General features: G+C 50.7%; 1 protein-coding gene across 1 annotated transcript; it reads left to right on the top strand.

Annotated features, from left to right (window-relative positions):
- Positions 1 to 214: 214 nt before the first annotated feature.
- CAV3 (caveolin 3) lies at positions 215 to 12,945 on the top strand (the record flags this gene model as incomplete). Its single annotated transcript, XM_082847574.1, has 2 exons — positions 215 to 328; positions 12,604 to 12,945. The coding sequence occupies 2 exons, from the start codon at positions 215 to 217 to the stop codon at positions 12,943 to 12,945; spliced, it is 456 nt and encodes a 151-aa protein (XP_082703700.1).
- Positions 12,946 to 20,097: the final 7,152 nt, after the last annotated feature.

Raw genomic sequence — 20,097 nt, 5'->3', positions numbered from 1 at the left:
CCAGTCTTAATTTTAGCTTGGAGGCCTGCCACCGGAGCCTTCAGCCAGCAGCAGGCTGAAGTTATGCGGGACAGCTGTCAGCCGGCACGCTGGGTGGGGCCTATTTAGCCACCAGCGGCACAAGTCTGGGGACACTGTTGTCCCTGCCCCAGGTCTTTTCAGCCCCGCTGGCCACACGGCTCCAATCTCCTCTCGCAGGTCACCCAGCTCCACGATGATGGCCGAGGAGCACACAGACCTGGAGGCCCAGATCGTCAAGGACATTCACTTCAAGGAGATCGACCTGGTGAACCGGGACCCCAAGAACATTAACGAGGACATAGTGAAGGTAGGCTCGAGGGCCTGCCCCGGCGCCCCCCGCCTGGAGGGTGTCAGGTTGGGTGCTGGAAGGGGCAGGCTCTGCTCCCGCGCGATCGGCTTCCCTGAAAAGAGACCTGTTCCTCTGTCTTCTCCAAATCCCACCCACCCCCCCCATCCCGCAAAACCAGCTTGTACCCCCAAAGAGCCTTTAGTGTCAACAAGAGCAAAGAATCAGCTGCACATACAGGACCATCGACCGGGGCGGGGCAGGCGAGTCGCAAAGGAAACTCTTTACAACTCTGTAGCTCTTCCCGTGTGCTCTTGGCCCTCGGCTGGGGACAGACGAGGCGGCCAGGTTGGGCCCTTTCCATGCCAGGGGCATTTTGCGGTCTCCACAGTGGGTGCGGGGTTAATCCCCAGAGGGCGGTTTCCAGCAGGGCTGCTGGCCCCTTGCAGGGGCCCCCGCTGCCCCAGGCTGGGGGGCTGTACCCAGCACTCATGCCTGCTCCTGGCACGTGCAGCATCCAGGCCAGGCCAGAGGCCGCTCAGAGGGCACCGGGACCCCTGAAAGGGAAGCTTGTATGAGGGTTACCCTGCCTTCAGGGAGTCTCCTTCACGGCCAGGCCTGAGTCAGGCCTCTTTCCTCACCCGATGCCATCAGCAGCCCGGCTGCCTCCAGGGCCACCCCTCAGTCCAGCCTCCACCCGGTAGCCACAGGGATCTTACTACAGCAGAATTCCTGGGAGAAGGGTACCCACCAACCAGCATCAAAGTCACTGGAAGGGCCTTGAAAAGGGCAGGTGCGGGGGCCTCCCGGGTGCTCTGCATACATCAGAACCACAGACCAGTGGTGTCCAGTAGAAATATAATGCGACCCATTATACAATCACCCTATGTCATTTTAAGTTTTCCAGCAGCCATGACTTTAAAAAGGAAAAACAAACAGCTAAAATTAATTTTCAAGATATTTCTCATTTAAGCCAATATGTCCAAAATAGTATCATTTCAACGTGTAATCACTACAAAACAATTATTGGTGAACAACTGTATAATCTTTCTTCATCTTCAAAATCTAGTGTGTATCTGAGACGTGGGATGCATCTCAGTTCAGACTCCAAAGTTTTTATGAGAAACCCTCCTGTCTTTAGATTTCATGTAATGAACAGTTGAAAACTGATTCACAAACCCAAACTGTGCCAAACATTCTTACAAGTTTCCCAATCACAGAATTAACTATCAGTTTTTACATTTTAATTAAAATTAAACACGATTTAGAATCCTTCGGTTGCACTAGCCACAGGTCAAGTGCTCGTACATAGCTCAAGGCCACTGGATTAGACAGCGGGGTTAAGGGCTCGTTCTAAAGGACAGCCCCGCGTGGTCACCTTCAGTGGGACACCTCCCCTGCTGCATGAGTCTAACTTCCCCCCATGGCATTCGAACCCCAGCACATCTGGCCCCCACCTTCCCCTTCCACCTCCAGCTCCCATGCCTCCTGTGTCTTTGCCAGCAGCCAGCCTCCTCTCCTCCACATGGGGGACGCCCACTCAGCCTTCGAGACCTGATTCAAATGTCACCTGCCCAGGAAGCCTTCCCCAACTCCTCCAAGCAACCAGGAGCTCCTTCCTCTGTGCCCTCACCTCACTCAGGGCATTTCCCTGTAACAGCTCATATTATGCTATTATTGTATTTATAAATACCATCTGTGGTGCAGAGAGGGCCATCACAGCACAGTTTGGGAAGTGCGGCAAAATTAGGGAATGAACGTCCAGAACTGAAAAGCACCATACACACGTCAAACAGTATTTGTCGTGGTTTGTGCAGTGGGATCTAGACGGAACGGTCCCCGACTTGACACTAACAGATGTGGTTTCAAATCCAGACTCCTCTACTTAAAAGCAATGACACTGGCCCCCCTGTAAAATGAGCATAATTTACTCCCCCAGGGTAAATGGATCTCAGAGCAGCGCTGTGCAATAGAAATAGACCGAGAGGATTGCATGAGATAAGAGGTCTGAAAGTGCCTACGAGAGTCCCTGGCACACAGCAAGGGTGTGCAAATGTGAGCTGATTAGGAGCCTGGAGGAGCCTGCAGGACAAGAGAGCTAAGCCAGGGCCGGCGTTGACACTCAGGCTCCCCTCTGGTGGGCCCTGGCGGCTGCGGGAATGCAAAAGAGGACCCTTAGGGAGCATGTGCTTTCTTAAGGATCCCGCAGCAGGTGACAAGTGGAGGGAGGCTCTCGGGTCCCAGTGAGCCAGGAGGGAGCTGGCTCCAGGCTCGAGGCCCAGATTATAATCCAAGGCAGGGATGGGGGCGGCCACACGGATGCAGTTGCTTACGCAGCCTCCCAGGGCGCTGGGAGCTACCCTCTCCCGGAGGCCCTGAGCCCCAGAAAACCATGCCTCAAAGGTGAAGCAGGAGGCCCACAAATGTTCTTGTCGAGAGGAGATGATTATTTGGTGTATTTACTGGACATTCCCTGGTTTGGGAACTTATTTGACTTTTTCTTTCATTTTTAATGAGAGAGAGATGAAAACGTTTTGAAATTTAGAACAGGGATTCTAAAACTGAACCAGATAAATACCACAGACAGGTTCAAGAAGACTTCAGGTTGGTGTAATGGGATGTGAAAGAATGAAGAAAAGAAAGAAATGGGAGACAGCGTGGCTGAAAGAGAGACGTCCATCTGAACAGGCTGGCCTTTGGGTCACCTGGATGTCTTTCATTGACCAGGGAAAGGACTGGGGGGTGGGGAGGGAGGATAAGGGACCAAGAGGGTGAGGGGGACGGAGATGGAGAGAAAGAGAAACAAGGTCAGGCCAAGATGAAGGCTGGAAAGGCTCCCGTCGGGGTGGTGTCACATGTGGTAACAGGCTCCACGTGTGTGAGGATGACGCCGTAAGACGGTAGAATAAGACAGGCTACAGAGACCCAAGTCTAGTCCCAGCCCTGACTCTAGCTTGCTGTGTGACCCTGGGCAAATCCCTTTCCCTCTCTGGGCCTGAGTCCCTAGTGTAGACAGAGGCCGGGTGGAGAAAAGGGAGACCCGTCCCCTCCACCGCCAGCTGCTGAGGTTTCACACAGAAAGGACAAGGGTGAAGAGCAGGAGACGCACCCACCGGGCCCTTGGATTTGACCCTCAGCAGAAGGAGGTGCTCCCTCTGGATTTCTAGAGTCAAAACTTTTCCAAACTTCCCTGAGCAAGGCCTGGTGCTACCCTTGAACCCAGGCTGGAAAGTGAGTGCCAACAGCTGAGGGAGAGCTCCGCACAGCCCAGCAGTCTTGACTCCGGGCTGGGCCTGGGCAGAGGAGAGGCTCGCCTCATTCCCCTCACCCCCACCATCACCACCATTCATGGAACATCGATTCCACGCGTCATTCCCGAGCGCCTGCTCCGTTCCAGGCACTGTGCTGTCGCAGAGGACGTGGCAATGAGCAATGAGACCCACTGCGTGTAGGGCGCATGCTAGGCTCTCGGGGGGCGGGAAAGGAGGCCAGCGGTCCCTGGCAGTCCAGCTGGTCAGTGAGGACACCACTCCCTTCAGACCCAGATTGCAAAGCCTCCAGCCCCTTCCTCGTGCATTCCTGCAGGCCCCCAGTCCCACCCCAAAGCCCACCAGTTACTTGTGAGAGGTCTCAGGGCTTTCTCATCGACACCCCTCCCCCTCCCCAACTCACACTTAGGCAGCCGGGCCCTAGAGCAGGGACATATGAACCCCTCGGCAGGCAGGTCCTTCAGCTTCTGGTTTCAACCACTCCTCTCAGGCACTCAGGGCCGGCCCTTCAACCAGGGCCGAGGGAGAGACCCGACCTAAGCCCATCACACTAGTTCCCACCTACCTCCAACCCACATCTGCCACAAGACCCTCCCCCTTCAGAAAAGCACACAGACAGCACCTTCTGCCTCTCAGCTTAGGCTAACAAACACCCAGAGGACCCAGTAACCCTCCTTCCCCCAAGGTCTCCAAACTCTGCTACCCACTGTGGGCCCATCTGGACACCCTGTTTCACAAAGATGAAACTGACCTGGTGCTTCCTCTTGAGAAGAATCCAACAGATTCCAAGAATCCAAGAATTCCAACAGACAGAGAAGATGAGACTAAAACCAATGAGAATGCACAGGAGGAGGTGATAAATGCCTTAAATCAGTGCCAGATGAAGGGCCACGGGAAGGAGGAAGACATCACTTTCATCTGGGAAAATCAGGCACCAGCTTCATGGAGAGGTGGTATCCAAGGTGCATAAATAATAAGAAAAATGTAAAATGTGAAAAGGGGGCATCAGGCTTTCCAAGAAGAGGGAACAAAATAAGCAAAGGCCACAAGGTAGAGGAGAATGATGGGCAGAGTCAGAAAACGTGAGGAACGGGTATTGCCACTCCCCTGCCTATGTCCGTGGCAGACATTACTAATGGATCACAGCACGTTTCCAGGAAGCCATGGACCATCAGCTAGGCTGAGTTGGCCCACAGGCGAAACCTCTTTGCTACACTGTCTGCAGGCGAAAAATGGGACTAGGAGCATCTGAAAGGGAATTTGTGGGAGAGGAGGCAGAAAGGGCAGGTTGAGGCTGAATTAGGAAAGGTCATGACCTGCCAGGCATACCACACTGGCAATTCCTTCATTTTGGAAAGTACCCCTGGCAAGTACCTCTAAGAAGGGCTATACCCTGGATTAACTCACACTGAGGTATTTACAACACAGTGTTGTAGGGACTCCTGTGTATCAACTAGAGTTTTTAAAAACATCCACTTTCTTGGGGAGCTTGTGAAAATGCAGATTTCTGGGCCCTGCCACCAGAAATTTTATGAGGCAGGGCCAGTGAATGCTTTGTACTTTAAAGTACAAACAAGTTCCCCTTGTCCTATAGAAGATAAACCTGCAGTCCAGAGTTGTCACCAGTTTCCCCTAAAGACACAGCGTACCAGTTATCCACTGCCGTGTGACAAATCACCCTAAAACTCCATGCTTAAAGCACCAAGGCTTTGAGGCTCTCTCAGTTCTGTGGGCTGGGCAGCCTCAGTTGGGCAGCTCTGCTGGTCTCACTGGCGGCCTCTCATGTAGCTGCAGCAGCATCTCCTCTACAGCATTCTGGCGGTTAAAGCGAGTCACAGGGCAAGCCCAGACTCCCTATGGTCTGAGACTGTGTGCTGAGAGGCATGACCAATCTGGGGTCATCTTTGGAGACTAGCTAACTTCCCCCCAGAAGCTGGTGCACAGCTAACCTACAGCTCAACCCAGGGCCATTCCTACTACTCTCCAGTCCACCGCACCAGCCTTCCCGAAGGCAGAGACTAAGGGGGCAGGGAGGGGAGGGAAGATACGGGCAAGGACAGGGCTCTGAGATCTGATGAGGGCTCCTCTGGTGGATCCCTTCTCTTCACACACCCCCCACCCCGGTCACCCTCTGTTATCTTGGTCTCTTCACAGTTCCTTTATATGAACCCAAGTGTCCTTACCTCCAGGCCAGGTGCCCCAGGCACCCCCTGTAGGATGCCCTGGACCCCAAGATCCCACTAATCCCTGGACCCCCTCTTCCTGCCCTCAGAACCAGTCTGTGTTGCATTCTTGCCTCACCTCCTGCTGAGGTACCCGGTCCTGCGATGACCCTGATCAGGGAGACAGCAGGAGAAATTCAGGCTCAGGCTTTGATGTCAGGCCAGCGTGGGCTCCACCCCTGCTCGTCCCTTACAGGCTGGGCGAAATGCTGGATGTAAGACACATGGCCAGAAACAGACACCTACAAGGGCCAAATTGTGGGCGTTACTATGGTTATCCCAGATTGTATAGAATTCTATTTTTTAATTAATTTTTTTGGAGTACAGTTGATTTACAATGTTGTGTTCGTTTCCGGTGTACAGCAAAGTGAATCAGTTATACATATACATGTATCCACTCTTTTTTAGATTCTTTTCCCATATAGGTCATTACAGAGTATTGAGTAGAGTTCCCTGTGCTATACAGGAGGTCCTCATCAGTCATCTATTTTATATATAGTAGTGTGTATGTGTCAATCCCAACCTCCCAATTTATCCCTTGCCCCCTTTCCCCCTTGGTAACCATAAGATTGTTTTCTACATCTGTGACTCTAGTTCTGTTTTGTAAATAGGTTCATTTGTGCCATTTTTTTACATTCCACATATAAGCGATATCATATGGTATTTGTCTTTCTGGGTCTGACTTACTTCCCTCAGTATGACAATCTCTAGGTCCATCCATGTTGCTGCAGATGGCATCGTTTTGTTCTTTTCTATGGCTGAGTGATATACCATTGTATCAATATACAGGTACCATATCTTCTTTATCCATTCCTCTGTTGATCGGCATTTATGTTGCTTCCATGTCCTGGCTATTGTAAACAGTGCTTCAGTGAACACTGGGGTACGTGTATCTTTTCAAATTATGGTTTTCTCCAGATATATGCCCAGGAGTGGGACTGCTAGATCATAAGGTAGCACTATTTTTAGTTTTTAAGGGACTACCATACTGTTCTCCTTAGCGGCTGTTACCAATTCACATTCCCACCAGCAGGCAGGAGGGTTCCCTCTTCTCCACACCCTCTCCAGCATTTACTGTTCGTAGACTTTTTGATGGTGGCCATTCTGACTGGTGTGAGGTGACACGTCATTGTGCTTTTGATTTGCATTTCTCTGATAATTAGTGATGTTGAGCATCTTTTCACGTTATTGCCAATTATAACACATGAAGCAGAGCTTTGCCGTTTCTCAGCTATTCTGCAGCGATCAGCTCATTTTAGCTTTAACTTTACAGGCCAGTGCTTCTCAGGCTATCTGGGTGAAAGGTCAGTTTTATTATTATTATTCCAATCTGTTGTACACGAATCGTTTGTAAAAGTCAATAAAAATTAACTACTAGAGAGATGAACAGAAAAATAGGCATTGACAATGTAAGCTCCAATTTTTATTATTAGTAGAATCAACAGACATAAAATTATTGGCTCCCATCACTGTGACTATTTCCAAATGCCTACTCTCAACTTCTGTACTTGCCTTGTTGGGAAGGGGGCAGTGACTGTGGACCACTCTTTAAATAGCAAGGTAATAGGTGAGAAAACCAAGACCCAACAAAGCTAAGCCACTCCTTTGGGTCTTGACTCCGAAACTAACTCCGTGTCACTAGGGATGTTGGTCCAATCCTCTCGGCAGAGTTAAAACAAACAAAAAACTGAAAACAAACAAAAAACACAGGCCCAGAGAGGGCAAGTACCAGGTCTCAAATCACACAGTGATTCGCTGAACAAGTGGAAACTGGTCCCAGATATCTGTCCCCCTGCCGAGAGCCGTTCCCCCCACCCACAGAGCGCCTGTCTGAACTGCGCAGGGCCCTGGATGCCCAAGGACTGAGTCACGCAGGAATGCGGGGGAGGCATTTTTGAAGTGGGTGTGGCGTCTGGCCTCCCCCTCAACCGCCGCCCCAGCTCTGCTGTCCTGCACCTTCCCCGCCCTCTTGGGGACGGCGGGAGCAGCGCGCTGGCCGGTTCCGAAGAATCAACTGGCTCTCTTGCTGTTCCAAAAATAAATATGCCAGAGAAGGGGACACCAACGTTACGAGCAGCCCCTTTCTCCCCTTCCCACAGCCAGCCCCGCCTCCTGAGGCTCCGCCCACGGCCCGAGCCCCCTGCCAGCAGCCATCTCCCCTCCACTTCCAGAAACGAATTAAGAAATGAAGTCACCGTGCGCCTCTGATACACTGGCGCGTCTGCCCAGGGCTGCCTGAGCCGGCCTTATAAATATCTCCCCAAACTAGTGCGGTGACCAGAGAGCGGTCTCAGTGCTCAGTCCTGATTAGGAACGGCCTCCTCCTCCCAGGACTACCTGTCCCTCTGAGAGCATATTTTCGCATTCACAGACAACGGAGCTGTTGCCCTGTGCACAGTGCCTAAGGCAATTACTTGAAATAATTCAAATGCCAGCAACAACAGCTTCTACCTTGTGCAAAAAAAAAAAAAAAAAAAAAAAAAAATCATTAACAGGCAGAGAGATCCTTGGGGGCAGGATTATTACCATAGCAGAAAAGGGGAGAAAAGAGGACCCCATCCATCTTACCTGCGCAGGCTGAGTACGCATGCACACACATTTACGACCAGGTAGGTTGGAGAACTGTCGTATTTACGATCTGGGTGTCAGCAGCTTTTCTGAGATATATTTTCATAGGAACTTCAGAGCAACTGAACAAACGATTACTGTCACTGGGCAGCTACCGTGTATTGTACTAAGCATTGCCCAAGAGGAGGTGTGCCTAGCACAAGGTGGGTGCTTAATAAATAGTTGTTTGGATGAATGGATGATGGATATGAATTGGTGGATGATACGGATGGATGGATGGATGGATGGATGGATGGATGGATGGATGGATACGAATTGGTGGATGGATGGATGGATGGATAGACAGGCTGATAAATAGGTAGACGGATATGAATGGATGGATGCATATGGATAGACTGATGGGTCCATGGATGGATGGATAGGTGGGTGGATGGATGCGAGAATGGATAGATAGATGGATGGGTAAATGAACACATGGTGGGAAATGGATGGATGGAAAAGAAATTACTTCTGTTCTTCATAACAGAGTTGTAAGAAGTAGCAAACACATTTTACAGTTGAGGAAATGAAGCTCAAAGAGGTTATCTGCCAAGGTCACTCATCAGATCAGCAGCTGCGCTGGTGTGCAAACCCACCTTTGGGACCCTAGCTTCCTGTTGAAGAAAGCGCTCTGTAACGGCCACCAGCAGCTAACAATTAGTGATCAGGGATTCTGTGCCAGGCCATGTTCTGAGTATTTACATGTCATATCTTATTCAATCCTCCGATAAACCTAATGAAATCAATCTAGGAAAGCGAGGCATATGAAAGCTAAGACACTTGCTGAAGGTCACAGAGCCAATAAGAGGCAGAGCTGGACTCAAACCTCAGCACTGCGACTTCAGTCAAGGGCTCTTTTCCACTTTGCCGCCTCTTAGAGGCCAGACACAAATCATCAAACGTGTTGAATGGAGGAATAAGTGAACAAAGCAGGCAGGGCTGCCGAGGGGCAGGGGAATTGCTGCCTGCTTGGAGCAGAGTGGACAGCTGCGAAGAAGGGGCTGGGGGCCCTGCCCTGGGGCAGGTGTCTCTGGCCAACAAGGACCAGACCTCAGAGGGGACAGTCACCCTCCCTGAGAGCCAGCATCTGCCTCGGGGTCTGACCCTGGCTGGGGCCGCGTGAAGAGCTTAGATTAGAATCAGGACGCCCAGATGCACCTGTCTGCCCAGCTGGACGTGAGGAGGCAGGGCTGGGTCATCTGTGATTGGGGAGACACGGTCCCAAGGAACAGTCACAGGAGGGGCAGTAGCGGCCCCAGGCGCTGAATGGGAGAGAGGAGGAAGGAGGGAGAGCCTGCTGGATAAAGGCGGGGAGCACGCCTCCACCCAAAGGCCTCCCTCAGCTACCCAAGTTCCTGGGGCCACACCAGGATCCAGAGCCCAGCCCGGGGGCTAGGAGGCATCAGGCACAGGCTGGGCACGGCCATGATAGGCGAGGGGCGGGCTTCAGAGGTCAGAACACCTCAGTCGGCAGGATCCAGGCCCTGGGGGTTTGACTGAATCTCCACAATCATGGTGCATGTACCAGGTCAACGTTGGAATGGTCCCCCAGGGCCTATAGTCCCCAGCTTCTTGGATCTGCAAGCAACAGCAACTCTGGATTTCTGCCCATATAGACCAGATGTAGAAAGATGCCAGCCCTTTCCATCCACTCTCCAAAGCCATGGGACGTTCCCCAAGCAACTTGGGCCTTCTTTTACAAACATCCAGCACGCTACTCCTGCATCTCTTGCCTCCAAACCCCCAGCCCCCCAAATTCCCAGCCAGACACCACCTCCACCTCCAAGAAGCCCTCCAGGAAGCAGTGCCGCCCTTTCCAAGGAGATGAGGACCATATTCACATTCCTCCTTCCAGCCCTTCCCTTCCATCCAGGGGCCATCTGAGAGGTTATGTGACCTCTGCTAAACCCCTGCAGAGAGAAAGCTGGAGGTTGAGATGTACGAGCGGGTCCCGGAAGGACCTCTGCCCACCCAAGTCAGCTTTTGAACATCGCCTGCAGCCTGAAATCTCACCCCGTGAACTTTGCTCCACAACAACGTACCATCCCCAGGGTGGGGCTGCATCCTCAGCTGTCTCCGGGGGGACCCAGGGATCTGAGGCCTGGCACAGGAGCTCAGAATCCAGCCACACGAGAAAAACAGGCCTCAACCCTGGACATACAACATGGTCATGTCCACTCCCCCCCCACCAAAAGAGTCACACTGGAAAGAAAAACACCAAAGCAATAATAATTTTAGTACTAGAGAAATACAAATGGGAGATGCTTGTGTTTTGTTTTTGCTATTCCCTTAATTTTCTGCAATGTGGCTATGTTATAAGAAAAAGTAATTTTAATAATAACTTTAGGCATAGAGGGGATCCCCTTCCCCTCAAAGAGTAGGAAAACGGTTCACTTGGGAGTTGAAGTTTGAGCTCTGGCATCACTGGTCCCCACTCCCCCCGCCAATTAGTCTGATCCATTCATGCATTCACTCAACCAACTACTATGAAAACAGCCCAGGAACACGCTGCCCCCATGTTACAGACAAGACAGCTAAGGCTCAGTGCCACTAAATGAAATCACACATGAGAAAGTAGCTGTGACGGTGCTTAATGCACAGCAGGGATTAGCGAAAAGTTAAGTGACTTGGCTGAAAGCAATCTTTTGTATTTCTTCCGTCTTCCCAAATGGGGCCTCAGTCACCATTTCAGTGGGATGCGTGAGCAGGATTCTCTGCCCTCATTCCTCGCAGCTGCAAAGGAGGGATGGGGTGGGCAGCGGCAGAGGAAGGTCTGAGGTCGCTGCAGGACCAGCGTGGGGAGAGCAAAGCCTGTGTCCTCCACGGGTGCTGCGCTCAGACACCAGATGCCTCCACCAGCCAGGACGCCACGGCCCTCACCTCACCACGTGCTGGATCCTAACACAGCTCTCAGGCCGCTGCACCTCCCTCTAAACACCTCCATGACCCCAAACCGGGCGGGATTCGGCGACGGCTCCCAACTCGCCCCCCACGTGCATCCTCACAGCTGCGGCAGCCAGAATGAGCCACTCAAAACTCAGATCAGAGATGCAGAGGACAGGCTGGTGGTTTCCAGAGGCGGGGAGAGGGGTGGTGAAATGGGTGAAGGGGCTCAACGGGTGCAAACTTCCAGTTATAAGATAAGTAAGTCCTGGGGATGTAAAGTGGAGCATGGTGACTACAGTTAACAATACTGTATGCAGCGTCTATTTAAAAGGTGCCAAGAGAGTAGTCATAAAAGGTCTCATCACACACACAAACACGTAACTATGTGTGGCGACACACGTTAACTACACTCAGTGCAGTGATCATTTCCCAACATATACAAAATCAAATTATGTTGAACACCTGAAATGAATATAATGTTAGACGTCAATTATACCTCAACTGGAAAAAAGCTCAGATCCAGCCAAGCCACACCCTGTGCAAAAGCCCTGAGTGGCTCTCATTGCACTCAAGCCCCCATGCTTGCCCCGCCTGGCCTCTCCAGCCTCCCTCCGGCCTGGGCCTGCGCTTGGCCTTCCAGAAGCACCTACATCTCCCCAGGAGCACACACTGTCTATCCCACTGGGTCGCAGCAGCTGATGCCCCAAACGCTCTTTTCCAGCCCACAACTCCTCCCTCCCCCTGGCTACCTCTAGGTATCCGCTTAGCTAGATGTCACCTCCTCCAGGAAGCCTGACACCCAGGCTAAGTTAAATGTCACCCTGTGGGTGCACACGGCCTGTCCTTCCCTTACCGGAGCACTGGCCACTGTGGTGTAACTGCCTGCCGTAAGCTCCAGGAGGGCAGGAACCTTCGCCTGTTCATCATCCTATCGGCAGGCACCCGGTACATTTTTTCAGGATGACTGTCCAATTCCCTAGGATCACAAAATAATAGAATTTCAGAGCCACGGCTCGTGGCCTGCCTCTAACTTAGTTTCTTTTAGTAAGTTACTCAACTCCTGGGGGCCTCTGATCCATCCATGAGAGAGAGAAGTGGACCGGCTCTTGTTCCTCTCTGCTCTGGGACAGCACCGGCGTCACCTGGGACTTGTCAGAAATGCAGGATCTCAGGCCCCACCCTGGACTCACCGGGGTCAGAATCCCAGGGGGTGGGGCCCAGCCACCTGGTTTAACAAGCCCCCCAGGGGGTTCTGGCGCTTGAGAAGTGGGTGGCTGCTGTGACTTGAGGGTTCCCCCTCCCACCCCTGCAGGTGGATTTCGAAGACGTGATCGCGGAGCCCGTGGGCACCTACAGTTTTGATGGCGTGTGGAAGGTGAGCTACACCACCTTCACCGTCTCCAAGTACTGGTGCTACCGCCTGCTGTCCACACTGCTGGGGGTCCCGCTGGCCCTGCTCTGGGGCTTCCTGTTCGCCTGCATCTCCTTCTGCCACATCTGGGCGGTGGTGCCCTGCATCAAGAGCTACCTGATCGAGATCCAGTGCATCAGCCACATCTACTCGCTCTGCATCCGCACCTTCTGCAACCCGCTCTTCGCTGCCCTGGGCCAGGTCTGCAGCAACATCAAGGTGATGCTGCGGAAAGAAGTATGAGGCTGGGTGGGCAGCAAGGGTGGCGGGGCAGGGGAGCCCCGCTGGGCTGGCCCCACCATCAGGCTCTGCGGGGCTGCCGGCACGCTCTTTCTCCCTGGGGACCGCTGCTTCCCCCCCAAGACGGGAGCACACAGAGCAGGGAAGCCGGAGAGAAAAGACAGCCCGCCACGGAAGCGCAGTGGCCTTCCCTCCGCCCCCTGCCCCACCACAACACCCCCCATGACCGGGTGCCAGGAAGATCATTGGCTAAGAGGCAGCTACCGCAAATCTTTGCATTCACTTGTACTGTAACGGCACAATCCAGCCCTCAGCTCCCACCTGGACACACACCCTCCCCCCCAGGAAACCACCAGTGACTGCTGGCGTTAGCAGGGTGGCTCCAATAAAGGGTTTCCGGCTGCATCTGGGAAATGCTGTGTTTTGCATGTGTCCATAAGGTGGGTGCGCGTCCTGACCAGCTCCAGAAATATATTTCTCTGCCCTGAGAAGCAGGAGGGGCAAGCTGGTCGGCCCTTCTCTCGGCCAAATGCAAGAACCAGATTTTGGTTTCTCTGGGAATTCTTGTTTGCTGGGTAAATGTTCCTTGGGAGATTATTTCCCGTTGATTTCTGTTGCCCCTGGGCCAGCCAGTGGTCACCCACAGAAGAAAATGGCCGCTGGGTTAGAGGGGAAGGTGATACTCCCTGGGCACCACTGAAGGCAGGGCCTGGGCTCAAAGCGCCCCTTTGGCTCAGACACTGAGCCCCTGGTACTGCCTCTTGGCATGTACACCCTCAGCCCCGCAGATGTGGTGATGGCATAAGGCCCTATTCAAGCATATGTGGACTCACCATGGAAGTAAAATGGAAATAAACGGCAATGGAAAGGATATGTCCCACCTCCTGCCCACCTACACTCAGCAGCAACAAAACAACAACAAAACCCCCAGAAATCTTACATTCTTTAGGGATGCTTTTCCCAAGGGTGTTTCCAGAACTAAGTCCTCAGAAAAAGGAGGGGGGTGGCTTTTGCGCTTAAATTTGTTTGGAAAATGCTCCATATTCCTCTTAGAGATTTTTCAATAGACATTAGTACCTTAAAGGCTCTGACAAGTCCCGCAGAAAAGAAAGCTGTTTAGGCCAATAGCCCCCAACCCTATATGACCCTTTTTTTTTTCATGCAACACCCATTTAAGTCTCATAAAATTCAGGTTCCAAAACACTTGGCCTATTTTCAGAGGCATCACCTCACTGGCAGCCGGCCATGCGCCCAAGGGTCCTGGGGCAATGAGGCAGAGGGAACGGCACATGAACCAGAGACAGGGCACAGGCAGCCTTGGTTCTGCCTCTCCACCTAGTTGCCTTCTCTGGCCTCAGTTTAATCCTGCATGAAATGATCTCTAATGTCCATTTTAGCTCTTTTTACCCATTTTCGTTTTTTCGAGTATCTTCATATGACATTTTCAAACACCGAGGAATGTTGAAAAGGTTTGCCGTGAACACCTATCTACCCGCCATCTAGGCTCTACGATTCAGTTCCTTGCTCCTCCTTTGTTGCATCGCCATCCATCTATCATCCACCAATCTCACCTTTCTTTAGGCATTTTTAAATAAGCTGCAGATATTGGTATATTTTCCTCCTGAACACTTCATCATCATCCCTTACTTTTTGCAAACAAGGAAGTCACCGCCCAGAGAGGTCAGCAGACTTGCCAAAAGGTACACAGGTAGCCACATTCGTGCTGTGGTTCCAGCCCACTGCTCTCTGCTCTACCTGGGGCTCTTCATGTTCTCAAGTGGACGCAGAGCCCAGGCTCCTCCCGCTAACAGGTATAAGCCAACGCTGCTTACTCCCTTGCAAAGGGCCTCCCCATCAAACGTCTCTCACATTGTTAGGCCATCCGTTTCAGAATTGGAATCTTAGGTTACTTAGACTTTTGTTTTGTTTTGTTTTGTTTTGTTTTGTTTGCGGTACGCGGGCCTCTCACTGCTGTGGCCTCTCCCGTTGCGGAGCACAGGCTCCGGACGCGCAGGCTCAGCGGGCATGGCTCACGGGCGCAGCCGCTCCGCAGCACGTGGGATGTTCCCGGACCGGGGCACGAACCCGTGTCCCCTGCATCGGCAGGCAGACTCTCAACCACTGCGCCACCAGGGAAGCCCTACGCAGACTTTTGACCATCGCCGCATTTGCTGTGACCTGACTTGACCCTGACGCCTATTTTTCAAGCTGGCTCTCCTTCTCTAAGGGCCAGGCTACGGCAGGTGCTCCATCCCCCGTGAAGCTCACGGGGCTGGAGAACGGACACACATCCAGATGCATGTATGTCTGAGGTGTTGTTCCTTCTGGGGATCCCCGGCCCCAAGAAGTAGCTGGCAGGACAGCACGCTGGGGGCGTGATGAAAACGGGCCAGAGGAGGGGGTGGCATTCTGCTCTCTCTCATACGCGACGTCCGGCTCATCAGGGACTCTCGTTTAAGACGCAGGTTGTGATTCAGTAGTGGAGCCCAGGAACAAACACAAAACCACTTGTGATTCTGCAGGTGGCCCCCATACCCCACTGGAAGAAATATGCCTTAGGGTCCCTTCAAGGTGACAATCTAGCCCATTACGTCTGGAGTTAGACAGTGGCACACGGTGGGTGTGGCTACACCGTACAAGAGGTTTGTTCCTGGCTCTTAGCGCATCTTCCAACAGAACTCTGATAAGTCAGAGTACCTGTGACTCAAGAGATTGGGACCAGGTCCCCTCCTGCCCCCACCCCCTACCTGCCACAGCTCAGATGCACCTGTGTCATAATCAGACATTTATGGCGATTCAAGGGAAGCCGGCAAAGAAATTCAAGTCTGTAAGCCACCAGATGTGGTCACTGTTCTCAGGTTAAAGAAAGAAGGCAAAGCAATCTATGGAAAAAAATACGTTTATTAAGTGCACCTTCTATAAAGCAGCCAATGAAGCAGGCATCTCATTACCGGGCACATCATTCACCAATGAGCACAGAGAGCAGGTGCCACAGAAAGTCACCAACTAGAACAAAATCGAGGAATTCACATTCTGCATTTAGGGGCATTTCATCGCAATTAAACACAAAAGGTTGAGCACTTTGAAACCAGGATCTTCTTAAAAGGCAGCTTCCTGCAGTCATAACCCATAGACCCACCCCCCAAGGGAGACCAAATGGTGTGACAGACTTTTTTTCAGGGCCTAAAGAAATAAGGCTCTGCGTCCTCAACTGCTCGCATTTCACTTTTCAACATCAGAACGATGAAACATTCCGGAAGAAAATCTGCACGCTCCAATTTATTGGCACCTCCAGGCATGTGTTAGGTTTGTAAACAGGCCTGAAACGGTGGGCAAAGGTGGCTGGAGGACCTTAGGAGTGAGGTCCAGAGGAGGACAGGAACGACCAAGCCCCAGGCAGCGTCCTGGACCCCTACTCTCCTTCTTCCAGACTTCGGTTGGGGAAGGAGCAAGCGATTGTGAAAATACTCTCCAGGACGAGACTGGGAGTGGACGGGCGTGTAGCCAGCGGCGCTGCTGGAATCAAATGTCACTGACTGGCTACGAAAGACTCCTGTGCCATAATGAGAGCCAAGGTCCCAACCAGAGCTTTCACGGGAGAAGAATGAGGAAGGTGTCCCAGTTGGTTCTGGTGCCCAAGAACCTTGCAACTCCTGGGTTCTCAGCAAGGTTGTGCCCGTGGTCAGAAAAATCTATTGAGTGGCTGTCTCCTTGATCCCCGGTGGCCTCTGGCGGCTGCTAGAATGGCAACTTTCCGGGGAACAGCAGAGAATGGGGCGTCTCTGGCTGGTGAGCAGAGAGGCTCAAATACCAACAGACCCCACCACTGCTGCACTCGCACCCAGGGTGCCCAGTGTCCTGGATGTGGGCACGGAACCCCAAACCAGCACCCTGTTAGCTTCCCAAAGAGCCAGGACTGGCTGGTGTTGACACTAAGCGCCCGTCACAGCAACACTGCACTGCCTCCGGGTTCAAAGATGACATCGTCCTCAGTCTCCAGTTATACTGAAGATCTTATCCTAAATGCTGGGGTTTCGAACACTGGCATTTCAGTGCACGCCTCTCTTCTCCCTGAACATCCAGACCCTGCTGGCTCGTTCTACTGTGTGCGTATGTGCACGTGTGTATACAATGCAGTGTGGAGGGAGAAGAGGAAAGTGTGTGTGGAGATCTGGAGCTTTGGGAAGTGCTCTTGCTGTGTCACAGTGAGTCCAAAAATATATATGTGCAAATTAAAAAAGTGCCCCAGAGTGCCACTGAGCTGGCCAGTCCCAGTCGGAAAACCTCTGATCTATAACGGCCTGTATTTAACGACTAAAGGTGTTTCCTGGACACGGTCATGTTGTACCTCAAGGCTGAGAGGACATCTGATGACACGTTTACCGGGTATTATCACTGCTGGTACTTTTGCTGAAACCGGAAACACCATCTCTCGCAGGAAAACTGAGTAAGAAAACCATGGATTCTTCTGAAATGGTGAGTCAGTGAGAAACAAAAGTTCTGGGAGGTAAGAGATTCCAAGAAATGCATCCTTCAAGTTGGTTGCCTCTGAATTCAGCTCGTCAACATTATTTTAAGTATTTAATTCAGTGGCTTTTAGCATATTCTCAAAATCGTGCACATCACTAACCAAAGAAAATTTTCATCACCACAAAGAAAGCCCATATGGCGCTCAGCGGTCACGCCCCACCCACCCCAGCCTCCAGCCCCTGGCAACCACTGTTGTATAATTTGTCTTGGTAATTTTGCCTATTCCAGGCATTTCATATAAATGGACTCATGGAGTATGTGGCTTTTCGCAAGGCTTCTTTCACTTAGCATGATGTTTTCAAGGTTCCTCCATGCTGGAGCCTGTGTCAGTACTTCCTTTCTTTCCATAGTTCAATAATGTGCCATTGTATAGATATACTACGTTTATTTATCCATTCATCAGTTGGTAGGTATTTGGGTTATTTCCATTTTTGGCTATTATGAATTATACTGCTATAAACATTTGTGGACAAGTTTCTGTGTGTATTTATGCTTCCGTTTCTCTTGAGTAAATACCTAGGAGTAGCATTTCTGGCTCACATGGTAATTCTATGTTTAACTTTTTCAGGAGCTGCCAAACTGTTTTCCAAATTGGCCGCACCATTGTGCCTTCCCACGAGCGACGGAGAGCTCCAGTTTCTCTCCATCCTCGCCAGCACCCATCATTGCCCGTGATTAGAGCCATCTTAGAGGGTGTGCAGTGCTACTTCACTGTGGTTTTGATTTGCATTTCCCTCGTGAGTAATAATACTGAGCACCTTCTCACGTGCTTATGGGCCACTTATGTCTCTTCTTTGGAGAGATACGAAAATACGTCTATTCACTTGTTTGTTCAAATATGTTGCCCATTTTTTAAACTGGGTTATTTGGCTTTCATTCTTAAATCGTAAGAGTTCTTGATGTATTCTAGATACAAGTATATGGCTTCCAAATATTTTCTTCCATTCCATGAGCTGTCGTCACTTTCTCGATAGTGCCCTATGAAACACGAAAGTTTTGTGCCCCATTTTGATGAGGTCCAATTTATCTATTCTTCCTTTGATTTCTGTTTTGGGTGTCATTATCTAAGAAACCATGGCCTAACCCAAGGTCACAAATATTTAGCCCTATGTTGTCTTCTAAGACTTTTATAGTTTTACCTCTTACATTTAGGTTGATGCATTTTGAGTTAATTTTTGTATATAGTATGAGGTAGAGGTCCAACCGCATTCTTTTACATGTGGATATCCAGCTGTCCAGGCGCCATTTATCGAAAAGACAATCTCCCCAATTTAATTCTCTTGTCACACTTGTCAAAGATCTTTTGGGCATAAACATAAGGATTTATATCTGAACTCTCTATTCCATTACATTGGTCTGTATATCTGTCTTTTTGTCTATATCACATTCTTTTGATTACTGTAGCTTTGTAATAAGTTTTGAACCAGGAAGGGTGAATCCATCAACTCTGTCCCTGTTTTTCAAGGTTTATTTGGCTATTCTATTATTTGTGCAATTTCCATGTGAATTTTAGGATCATCTTAGCAATTTGTGCAAAGAAGCCAGCTAGGATTTTGATAGGGATTACACTGAATCTATAAGATCAACTTGGAGAGTACTGTTATCTTAACAATATTTAAGTCTCTGAGCCATGAACACAGGATGTCTTTCCATTTGTTTAAGTCTTCTATTCCTTTCAACAATATTTTGTAGTTTTCAGGATGTAAGTCCTGCACTTCTTTCATTAAATTTATTCCTTTTCTTTCTGATACTATTATAAATGAAATTATTTCTTAATTTCATTTTCATACTGTTCATTGCCAGTGTAAAGAAATACACTTAATTTTTGTATTGACCTTGTATTCCACAACCTTGAATTCATGTATTAGTTCCAATGCGTTTGTGTGTGCATGTGTGTGCATGAATTCCTTAGAATTTTCTATATACAAAATCACATCATCTGTAAGGAGTTTTACTTCTTTTCCAATCTGGATGTCTTTTATTTCCTTTTCTTTCCCAACTGCTTCTAAAGTATTAGCTTCTTAAACATTTTTTTCCTCTTAAACATTTTTAACCCAAGTTTTAATTGGCTGCCTGTGCCAGACAGTCTCCTAAGAGAATCTCCTGCTCTAGGGCCACCATCTGACAAGCTGGTGCTCAAGGACGCTAGCACCAGTCCACTCAAAGGCAGAAGCACTCTGAGGCCAGGAGGATATCAGCACCATCACCACCAAGGTCCCATTTCTCATCCCAAGCTCAGAACACTAGGCTTCCGCACCCATCTGGTCACCAATCCTATACTTACTACCTTTCACAAGACCCCAGGATAAAGGAGCAAAATGATACTGGAGTGAAATTACAGGTCCAGGGGAAACAAAACAAAACAAACCCACAACCCATCCAGCAGCCAGATGCAACAGTGGGGTCAGGGCAGCAGGAGTACCCGTGGGAGCCCAGGATGGATCCGGGGCTCGGCTGATGGCTGAGTCACCCTGTCACCTTCCCCCATGGAGACCCCTTCCCCACCCCGCTCGAGCCCCCGCAAGGTGCGGAGGGGCACAAACTGAAAGGTACCTTATACACACACGTACACGACCACCAATGGCCAGACTGTCCCTGTTGTACAATCCAAGCCAAGAGGGGTGG

This window comes from Leucopleurus acutus (genome assembly GCF_964270905.1).
Source record: "Leucopleurus acutus genome assembly, chromosome: 10".
Taxonomy (NCBI): Eukaryota; Metazoa; Chordata; class Mammalia; order Artiodactyla; family Delphinidae; genus Leucopleurus; species Leucopleurus acutus.
The sequence above is the reverse complement of the archived record's forward strand: the minus strand, read 5'-3'. Positions and strand labels throughout refer to the sequence as shown.